Source organism: Biomphalaria glabrata, chromosome 9, assembly GCF_947242115.1.
Source record: "Biomphalaria glabrata chromosome 9, xgBioGlab47.1, whole genome shotgun sequence".
Classification (NCBI taxonomy): Eukaryota; Metazoa; Mollusca; class Gastropoda; family Planorbidae; genus Biomphalaria; species Biomphalaria glabrata.
This window is the reverse complement of record NC_074719.1, coordinates 10,488,862-10,500,499: the sequence shown is the minus strand read 5'-3', so window position 1 is coordinate 10,500,499 and position 11,638 is coordinate 10,488,862. Positions and strand designations below refer to the sequence as shown.

At 37.3% G+C, this 11,638-nt stretch overlaps 1 protein-coding gene across 1 annotated transcript; it reads right to left on the bottom strand.

The window, feature by feature from the left end:
- Nucleotides 1-987: 987 nt before the first annotated feature.
- On the bottom strand, nucleotides 988-10,874 carry LOC129928319 (dopamine beta-hydroxylase-like). Its single transcript, XM_056042191.1, has 5 exons — nucleotides 10,770-10,874; nucleotides 7,427-7,523; nucleotides 6,413-6,576; nucleotides 2,666-2,837; nucleotides 988-1,163 (listed from the first exon to the last, which is right to left on the bottom strand). The coding sequence occupies exons 1-5, from the start codon at nucleotides 10,822-10,824 to the stop codon at nucleotides 1,013-1,015; spliced, it is 639 nt and encodes a 212-aa protein (XP_055898166.1). The 5' UTR covers nucleotides 10,825-10,874; the 3' UTR covers nucleotides 988-1,012.
- Between the last annotated feature and the right edge of the window lie 764 nt (nucleotides 10,875-11,638).

Below are 11,638 nucleotides of genomic sequence, written 5' to 3'. Positions count from 1 at the left end.
ATCCGCACGACCAGGCAGCTATCCTGTTGTAATATAGTGGTCTAGCTTGTGTCTGTTTAGCTTGTGTCTGTTTAGCTTATACTTTGTCTTGGGATCTACGTTCACGTCTGCTGTTTATCTATTGTGTTAACCAAAAAAAGTTTCGAATATACAGCCAATCACCATTGTTGGTCGCTGGTCGATGGTGTATGAACAGCCAACATTAGTTTCTCAATTCTTAAAAGGTTTCTGTTTTAAGTTAAACTGTTCTCCGGTGTTGTGATTCCACGTAAGTGGGAAAGTAGAAGTTTGTTTAAATTGTAATTTCTAAATATTTTTCTAAACAATAAGAGCGTAACTAAAAATAAGTCCATGATAATAAGTATAAATATTAACAACTATCAATGCATGTACAAGTCCACGGACTGCAATCTGATTTGCATAATACTTAAGAAATAATATAAATTAAATGTGTAACATTTAGTCTCGTAAAACTAAAATAACACTCACGTAAAGTTAATAATAAACTCCTAGGCAACCCCTGTGGGTCCATTGTTTAGTAATCAAAGCTGGTTGAAAACAGGTTTCAATTTTGATTAGCATTTGGAACACAGGGGTGATTTACACCATAGCGCATTTGTTTTTGTTTGGTTTTTGTTTTGTTTTAATTTTACAAAGCTTTATAGCAAGTCTCTCTGTCTGTCTGGTAAAACATTTCAACACGTTATTTCTCCCACACCTATTCTGGGATCAAGGTGAAACTTTACACAATTATTTATTTACCTAAAACATGAATAAATAAAAATTTTTAATTAGTCAATTAAATATCAAATGGCGTATGTAGGAATTAACAATCATTTGGGGGCCTGGGGGGCTTGAACGCTTGTCCATAAATTACATACTAAATGCAGTAGATTGCTTTATAAATAAATATTTCCTTAATGCCAATGAATCCCCTTCAATGTTAAAGAAGATGAAATACACTGAATCCCAAACATAACAGTAAAGAGAAACTTTATTTAAGTAATCGACATCAGAACAAATTAACAGAACATGACTGCAGACGTACAAGAACCTCAAGGCCTGGTTTAGTCTTAGCCAGATGTGTCTTGACAAACTTGGCAGTATGCCCTTGAAAACATGGACTGGATACGATACTTTGAATAACTTCTTTACATTCAGGTCTGGAATAATAATGTATATTATCATTTAAAGATTTCAATGTTTCACTCTATTTTAACTTCAACTGATCTAAGCATGCACTTTAAAGACTGGTATCTGAGTAAAAGGAAATAGGCCTACTTCAAATCAGATAACATTCTCAACAAATTATATTTCACATTGGTGGTTGCTGTCAGTAGCTAAAGGACAATGGCTAATCATGTATAGCATTTCTTATAGTGTTTATAGAGCCTTATTTTTACGAGGCATTCATGCTAGCATACATCATTTTTGAAAGTAGCGCCTGACTGGGTATCGGAGGAGGCAGTTTTTTTTTCGTTTGGCTCTTTTTTCTATGCTCTCTCTCTCTCTCTTTCTCTCTCTCTCTCTCTCTTACCTCGCCTGTCTTGCTTCTTCTCTTGTCCACACAGTGCTGCCTAGAGCGATGTTTTCCGAAATATTTAAAACGTTCTCTATCGTATTTAGATCCTTCTGATTCACCTTCACCTTAACATATCGCTTAGTCTGTTGGACGTTGGGGCACCACACAAGATTTTTCGCCCATCTTTCTACATTCCTGTGTTTTTTGCCTTGGATAGAAACTCTTTCAGTTGCAGGCAAGTCCATTCTTTGATGTTGTCTTCCCATCGCTTTCATTGTCTGCCTCTTCTTCTTTTTTCCTGGTACTGTTCCCTGAAGGAAGGTCTTTGCGAGCCCCGAAGACCAATTATTGGAGATGGGGGAAAACCAGTTTTCCTTGGGACTTTAGCTAAACGCACATGGAGGGTGAGCTTAGGGATTCATTGGTCTTCCAAAGGCAGAAATGACCAAAGCAACGTGGACACCGCTTTCTGTGAGAAGTGACTACGGTAGGGAGACTCAGCAAGTATTTCAGTGCCCTGTCATGCCATGTACATTTTAAGATCCGTGGGGGGTAGCGCTAAAGGAAACGTGTTGAATTTACGGTCTTAGTTCGCTTCTGTTTTGCATCATATACATCCCCCGGGGTTTCCACAAGAAAGGGGCCTACATCAAAGAGAATCCGAATTTTGAGGGTCAGAAACTTAAGTCTTTTTTTTTAAATCATTTTGATTTCTTCTCTTTTTTTTTTAAACTTCCAAAAAATGTCGTGATTAAGAAGTGTCAGCTTGTTGGCAACATGCTTGGAATAAATAAATACAGCTCCGGATTTATGACAGAGCCTCTACCAAGAGCCTTACCCTCGACATACTAAAAACATATACACTTTTTTAAAACTAAAATATGCATATTAAACATTTGTTTAAAAGGAAAGTGAGATTAAATTTACAAAAACTCTATTTCTTTCTGCTAAAAATAGCAAACTTTTAGATATAAGTATTGGCATTCATAAGTACATCTTTATTATAGCTTTCGAAAACTTGTAGAGGCCTCCACAAAAATCCCCCCCCCCCGGGGTCTCTACATACGTAAATCCGGCCCTGTCGTCATATAAAAAAAATAGTATTAACAACAGAGTCTATTTAATATCAGCACAGAAAATTACCGACAGAATCCATCAAGATTACAATTATCGTACAGATCTTGAGATAAACGAACAAAGTCTTCCTTCTCGGGATTGACCAGAGACGCCCAGTTACACCCTTTGAACGGAGTTCCTTGAGACAGATCACAAAATGATAGATCACCTTCTGCTAAGCCTGTTATTGTGGGGAAGGCTAGAATCAAAAGAAACGAAAAACAACGCTAAGAACAGGAAGAGACTCAAAACGCAAACAAACGAACAGGACCACGTACACACACTTTAATTAAAAGAACTTGATTTGAAATATTGTCTGCTCTGAATTGTATACCATCGATTTAGTAAGTACTTTGTATGCAGCGTTAGGCAAAGACACACGTACAGGAAACAATGGTGAATTAAATATAGCGAAACAATGGACAGTCCTGGCCAAGGCATGACCGTAGACCGACCCTCGGATCCGGTCACTTCAGTAACAATGGAGTTGGCGGAAAAAAACAACACTCGATACTTGTAAGCGAAAGTGTGCTCAATCCCACACTTTCCCCTCAAGAGGCTCATGGTCACATGACCCACCCAGACCAGGGGCGGACTGAGTATCGAAATCGGCCCGGGCTTAACCATATAAACCGGCCCACAAATGATATGACATATATTTTCGGTGGGGGGGGGGATTTTTACCCCACTCCGCAATTTATATATATATTAGTGTGTGTGTATATGTAATTAATCTTCATTACATTCTGATCTTTCATTCTTTCAAACGTTTTTTCTACCCTAGAATACTCTCTTCCTATAATTAGTGGAAAGACAGTACATACCGCCAAAGGGCAGCTAGGGAGTCCGGGGGAGCGCTGTGAACCAAGCATAATTTCCGTTATTTTAAGCTTTATAAACGCATATTCTGAGGTATTTACAGTGCAATTAGCCTGCTACTCTTCCGCTAAAAAAATTCAAAAACCAAATCTGCTATTCAATAGTGTCCAGCTGCTGGTAGAAAATGGTAAAATGCTTAGCTTTTGTATTGGAGGGGGAAGGGAAACCACAAAAACCCTTTTAGCTACGCTCATGAAATTTGGTGACTAGTTTGCTTAAATTGGCTGCACTGGGGCAGTAAGTAAAGTTTCCCTTTCAGACAATGAGGTCTGAGGCAAGTGATGGTTTGAAGACCCTCCCCTCCCGGCTACGCCCATGTGTTATATTATAGGTGTATGCCTAATTCTCTACAAATATATAAAGTTTGATAACGCATTGAAAACTGGATGTATGCATTCGTAGCAGGGGCGGATTGTGTATCAAAATCGGCCCGGGCATTACCATATAAACCGGCCCACAAATGGCATGTCATATATTTTCTGGTGGGGGGGGGATTTTTACCCCACTCCGCAATATATATATATATATATATATATATATATATATATATATATATATATATATATATATATATTAGTATGTGTGTATATGTAATTAATCTTCATTACATTTTAATGTTTCATTCTTTCAAACAAAATTTTCTACCCTAGAATACTCTCTTCCTATAATTACTGGAAAGACGGTACACACCGCCAAAGGGCAGCTAGGGAGTCCGAGGAAGCGCTGTGAGCTCCCCCCAGTGGATTCTGGGGCGAAGCCCCGGAACCAAGCATTATTTCCGTTATTTTAAGCTTTAAAAATGCATATTCTGAGGTATCTACAGTGCAATTAGCCTGCTACTCTTCCGCTAAAAACCCTTTAATGACGTCATACTAAGCATAAGTTTACCATTAATCACAATATTATAAAAATTGATTTAGATCTAGATTTATTTTTTAATTGAATGTTTTTTTTTAAGCCTTTAAGTTAAGTGTAGTGTTTTTAGATCTATGTTATTAAAATAAACAAAAAGAAACTTACTTTTTCTTTTCAAATCGCAGAAAGTAGAACTGTATACCCATATTGAGCTGTGAATAAGTTGGGTGGTTTGCAATTTCGCGGCTGTGTGTATGTGTTAAAGTTAATTTCTATTAAGCATTGTAAAAGAGCTAATTGTCGCGCCATTTTTTTGCGTTATATGAATGTTTTCTAACTTAACCTCTCTCACTCTTTTTGGTTAAATTTCATTGGAACCATTAAAAGACGGGGGAGGGAAGGAGCAAACAAAAAATGGAAGTGCCATCAAAGGCCCATGCCGACCAGCAAAATGATTAGGCCAAACACAGCCTCGAAGACATCAAGGCAGTCTATGCCGCTCGTGCATAGCAGAAAGTACAGTCTTAAGTTTTGCTAATGATAATACGTACAGTGTATTGTGTATTTTTCTTGTTGAATTTCAAACAAAAACAATTGTAATAAGAATCAAAAAAAAAAAAAAAACGTGTTCGGGCCTTTGTGTCTTGCTGCTGTCACTTTTTTAAAAAGTTGTCTGCATTGAATTTTTTTTCTCGGTGTGTAGGTATGGCCTAGAACAAAATAAAATTGATCAGTCTCTATACGAGCGATGCAGTCGTGCGTGAACTGCTAAAAAGGCATCACTTTATCAGCAGATATTATTATGCAAAATTTCTAACTGGGATGAGCACTTGTTTCTTATGGAAATGATCGTAATGCCTGTTTTTCATTTTGGAGTTTAGAGTCAAAAAGTGTGACAGATATATCCTTCCGCAGAAATTTAGAAAAAAACAACAACAGCCCAGATGTAAAATTACCCGTACAGACAGGTAGAAAACCTGCTGGTAGCAATTGTTTCCTGAAAAAGATTGCTATAGAACCCACAAAGAACGCGGTACATAAGAGTACACCAGAATAAAATTAAAGTCTGCGTTAAGATATGCACAGACGTCTACACAATGGATCTCAAATAGACTTCTGTCAGACGAGCGATTGGTCTGCGTGATCGTGTAAAAAAAATATGTAGGTCACTGTAGGTTACTGGCTCACAGTAGCGAATAGCACGAATAATGTTGCGTTCCTTGGAAATCTTGAAATTCCAAATCGTTTGCATTTTTGTGACTATCTATCTATCTATCTATCTATCTATCTATCTATCTATCTATCTATCTATCTATCTATCTATCTATCTATCTATCTTATTATCTATCTATCTATCTTATTATCTATCTATCAATCTATCTATCTATCTGTCTGTCTGTCTGTCTTTCTGTCTATCTATCTATCTATCTATCTATCTATCTATCTATCTATCTATCTATCTATCTATCTATCTATCTATCTGTCTGTCTGTCTGTCTGTCTATCTATCTATCTATCTATCTATTTATCTATCTATCTATCTATCTATCTATCTATCTATCTATCTATCTATCTATCTATCTATCTGTCTGTCTGTCTGTCTGTCTGTTTGTCTGTCTGTCTGACTATCTATCTATCTATCTATCTATCTATCTATCTATCTATCTATCTATCTATCTATCTATCTATCTATCTGTCTGTCGGTCTGTCTATCTATCTATCTATCTATCTATCTATCTATCTATCTATCTATCTATCTATCTATCTATCTATCTATCTATCTATCTATCTATCTATCTATCTATCTATCTACAGTACATAAAACAGCTTTTACACGCTAAATACGGAATGTAAGCTAAGCACTGTATAACGTGTGTTTCTGTATTCTTGCTTTTAAAAAATATATCCTGTTTTTCACGTTTATAAACAGGATTCAAACCTAAGCTTAATTAACTTAAAGACTTAAATTATTTAAAATTAAGCTTTCAGAGTAAACTATTACTACTATCTTTCTTTTGTCTTAAAAAAGAAAAGTATTTACCTTCAAAGTTAAGTGCAGACCTTGGGTATAAATGGAGGTTAGCTAGACACATCTCATCAGTGGTAGCTTCACCAAAGAAAGTCCAGCGTTGAATTGCTGACGTGTTGAAGAAGCATCTTGTAACAATTTTATCGCCGGGTAACAGTTGAATTGGTGGGTTATGACTGTTTGCAAGGAAATATTTGATGTCATTTTAATAGAAAATATTGGATGCATTAGGACATTATATACTATATCACTCTTGCACAAACATTTGGAAATTGTTCAACCTATGACATGGGCTGACAAGGAAACTATTTCTTAAATAGATCCTTTGCAGACAACAGCTTTGTCTACATTAGTGGTGACAAAATAAATAGACCACACCAGGGTCTTCTATGACACGTGATATGATGCACTCATCTTTAATCATTAGGCACGGCAATATCTTGTCTTAACAAATGGCAAAAAATTTGATACCATTGTCATGGATGAATGTGTGTATGTATGTATAATCTATTTTTACAATCTGCGCGAATGACCGGAAGTGTGTTTTGTTTGTCAGAGAGAGACCAGCGTGTGTGATATACAGTAAAGCTGATTAAAAGTTTATGTGTTTGATCTAGTGATTAATTGTTTTATTTCGTTAACTAGAACTGAACTAGGGACACCTAGACGTATCGAGACTTAAGGTAGATTCTATCGAGTTATAAGTAGATAGAGTTATATAATAGGAAAGCTGTGACAACCATTATTCTAGAATATATCTGCTGTCATTAGAGTATAATAATGTCATTATGACTCCTCATTCCTGATGTCATTAGAGTATAATAATATCAATATGAAGCCTCATTCCTGAATTCATTATTAGATTCTAGAATCATCATGGAGTTGTCAAATAAGAATCATTAAAAACATTTACATTGTATTTAGTTAACATTTGAGTTTGTAAAACCTAGTCTGTTTTATACAGAAAAATTTACTTCCTCAGAATATGTAAATAAGATTTGGAACAATCAATAAAGAAATGTTTACTTATGGTACACTGGCATATTAAAATCATATTCCTGGTCATCGGTTAAGTTGGCAATGTGCTGTCCATTCCTATAGACTTCAACTCGCTCGGATCGACCTAAATAGAATGAAATGACATCAATCATTGAAGAAAGCAATCCATATAATGTTATGCTGTAAACCAGTTTATCCTAAACTTTTGACCTATGTGTACCTCGTGTACATTTGTTGCCATGCTGAGTACCCCGTGTACATTTGTTGCAATGCTGGGTACTCCCGTGTACATTTGTTGCAATGATGAGTACCCCGTGTACATTTGTTGCAATGCTGAGTACCCCGTGTACATTTGTTGCAATGCTGAGTACCCCCGTGTACATTTGTTGCAATGCTGAGTACCCCGCGTACATTTGTTGCAATGCTGAGTACCCCGTGTACATTTGTTGCAATGCTGAGTACCCCGTGTACATTTGTTGCAATGCTGAGTACCCCGTGTACATTTGTTGCAATGCTGAGTACCCCCGTGTACATTTGTTGCAATGCTGAGTACCCCGTGTACATTTGTTGCAATGCTAAGTACCCCCGTGTACATTTGTTGCAATGCTGAGTACCCCCGTGTACATTTGTTGCAATGCTGAGTACCCCCGTGTACATTTGTTGCAATGCTGAGTACCCCGTGTACATTTGTTGCAATGCTGAGTACCCCGTGTACATTTGTTGCAATGCTGAGTACCCCGTGTACATTTGTTGCAATGCTGAGTACCCCGTGTATATTTGTTGCAATGCTGAGTACCCCGTGTACATTTGTTGCAATGCTGAGTACCCCCGTGTACATTTGTTGCAATGCTGAGTACCCCGTGTACATTTGTTGCAATGCTGAGTACCCCCGTGTACATTTGTTGCAATGCTGAGTACCCCCGTGTACATTTGTTGCAATGCTGAGTACCCCGTGTACATTTGTTGCAATGCTGAGTACCCCGTGTACATTTGTTGCAATGCTGAGTACCCCGTGTACATTTGTTGCAATGCTGAGTACCCCTGTGTACATTTGTTGCAATGCTGAGTACCCCCGTGTACATTTGTTGTAATGCTGAGTACCCCTGTGTACATTTGTTTTAATGCTGAGTTCCCCGTGTATATTTGTTGCAATGCTGAGTACCCCCGTGTACATTTGTTTTAATGCTGAGTACCCCTGTTTACATTTGTTGTAATGCTGAGTACCCCGTGTATATTTGTTGCAATGCTGAGTACCCTCGTGTACATTTGTTGCAATGCTGAGTACCCATGTACATTTGTTGCAATCCTGAGTACCCAGTGTATATTTGTTGCAATGCTGAGTACCCCGTGTATATTTGTTGCAATTCTGAGTACCCCCGTGTACATCTGTTGCAATGTTGAGTACCCCGTGTATATTTGTTGCAATGCTGAGTACCCCGTGTATATTTGTTGCAATGTTGAGTACCCCGTGTATATTTGTTGCAATGTTGAGTACCCCGTGTATATTTGTTGCAATGCTGAGTACCCCGTGTATATTTGTTGCAATGCCGAGTACCCCTCACCCCTATCCCCAGCCACACTTAATTGATGAACAAAACGTAATTAATGGGTATTCCAAACAATCGGCAGAGTTAAAGAGGTGCAACGCGTACCCCCTCTCAAGTCTAACCCTTACCTTACCCCTTGGGGTACGCGTACCACACTTTCGGAAGCACTGCGGTAAATGACCTGAAGTAGGTAGACAACAAGAACATGTCATGAGATGACACATAGGATTTTTACATCTAAACCGTTGAAAAATTAATGCATGGATATTTCTAATTTGTGTATTTTGTTGGGACCCAAATTTCTATTCCTTTATATTTACATCATGTGTACAAGGAGAAGACTTACTGTTAATCATGAGCTTAGACTTATAGTCAATCATAAGAGAAGACCTACAGTTAATCAAGAGAATAGATATAGAGTTAACCATGAGCGAAGACCTACAGCTAATCATGAGCGAAGACCTGCAGTTAATCATGAGCAAAGACCTACAGTTAATCATGAGCGAAAAACTACAGTTAATCATGAGCTTAGACCTACAGTTAATCATGAGCGAATACCTACAGTTAATCATGAGCTTAGACCTACAGTTAATCATGAGCAAAGACATTAGCTTCTCTCCAATCCCTGAGTACTCTGTCCCTGGTTAAGTCTGACTTTGGGACTCCTGCCTTTTCCTTTTTTGTTTTTTTAAATTGTGCCTAGTGACCTATTTATTTTGTTGATTTGTTTTGCACTGCGTCCTTTTTATGCATGTTGAGTGCGCCATGGTCTAATCTCAATTGAGCAAAGAAAGCGCGAATGATAAAATCAATGCTGATTTGTTTCTTTTTTTTAATTTTTTTTTTTGGTTTTGATAGAAGGGAGTTGTCCTGACAAACTGTCAACCAAGTTTTTTTTTATAAACGCGTCCGTGAAATGCTGTGAAATGCCCAGGTAAGGGCACCATCAGGTGAGACCAGAAATTGCATGCAAATGTCGGCTCCATCATGGAAACGCCCATATCACACTGCCATCTTTGTCACATAATTTTTTACATTAAAAGGCATTCATATGGTCAGCGCCAGGTTTACCTATAGGCAATGTAAGCTACAGCGTAAGACCCTGGAGAATATTTAGAACTGACAAAATATCTGGACTTTTAAAAGGGCCCCAAATAGTGCCATAAATGCCAAATAGCTAAGACCCATTTTAAGCCTAAATAAGGCACTTCCTGTTGTGCCTCTACCCCCTCCTCAGTATCTTCTTAGCTTATCTTATAAGTTACAGACGTCGCTTAAAAAAAAGATATTCACTTGACCTCAGCCAGTGACTTTTTTCCTAAACTAAAAAAAAAGTTCCCATTTGGGAACATGTTTTGGACATGCTGTAGACCATACCGGTTGAAGTTGTCCAGCGCAGCTACCAAAAGTGGGAACAACGTCTCCATCGGGGAGTAGCTGCCCCCAAGGGAAACTATTTTGAAGGGGAGATAACATTAATGTTGGAAAAAAAAGGTAAATAATGCTGTTCCTCGTTCCACTTGCTAGGACAAATTTGTACAAGTGCTCCTTCTTCTTAGTGCTATTAGAGCATGGAATGGGTTGCTTGAGCTAGCCAGGAAAACCAGTGACTTGGCAGAATTTAAGTCGTTGGTTAATATGCATTAGTAGATGCATGACGCAAAGGACGTAATCATCATCTTTTTTTAAAGTAACGTCTGTATTTTATAAGATAAGATCCCGTAAACAGGCAGACACACAGACAGACAGACTGCACTCATAAAACTAACAGCGGATTTCCTTCTTTCAGAGATCCTTAGCAATATAAACTAATGTGTACAAACCAGTCAGATGCATATGATTATATCCAAATATAACGTAAACTGGTTCTTTGAACATTTGAGCTGTACAAGACTCTGTTAATACTCCAGTGCGTTCTACTCTTGACCGGCCTGAAAAGATTGAAGTAAACTTAATCTTCTTGCGCATACATAAAAACAACATACAAATACTTTAAATAAAAAAGACAATAACTCCTTTATACAATTATAGATAGACCATTTTTCTCTTAATCACTAATAAATGTTAAGTTAAAAAGTAAATTAAATCATTTTTTTTATCCCGCCACACCCCCCCCCCTCTCCCCGGAGAAAGAATCCTAGTTTAGCGAAAGTATAGATCTAGTAGATTTTATATAATTCCAATGATAGGCCTTCAGATCTAGTTTTAGAGGACCATTCGCAAAACTGTTCCTGAACATTAATTTATTTAAATCCTTGAAATAATAAAGCACACATGCGGTAATACCCGAAGATGTATGGTCCGTTCAAGATTAAAATTTGTCTCTTTCTCTAGGCAATTTGTTTTTTTACTTTGAAAAATTATTAAAGTAAAACTAGAATGTTTCCAGTATGACCAACGAGCTAGTAATTCTTTTCCCAACAGTATACATGAACTGTCGAACTTCTAGGAAAATCGTCTAATGTTCCATGTTTTTTTGAGCCCACTTAAAAGTTTCCACGAAGTTACGAGTTGAATAAAGGTATCGTAAAAACAAGATGATGCGTTCTCTACAATATGAAGTTTAAAATTGTAGATGTGATGAAGTAACAGTAAAAACCATTTTAAAAATTATCGTACTTTACATGATGCTTGTTATAACTAATCGAAGACTAACAGAATGAGACTACTGGTAGAACGGAAACATATCAGA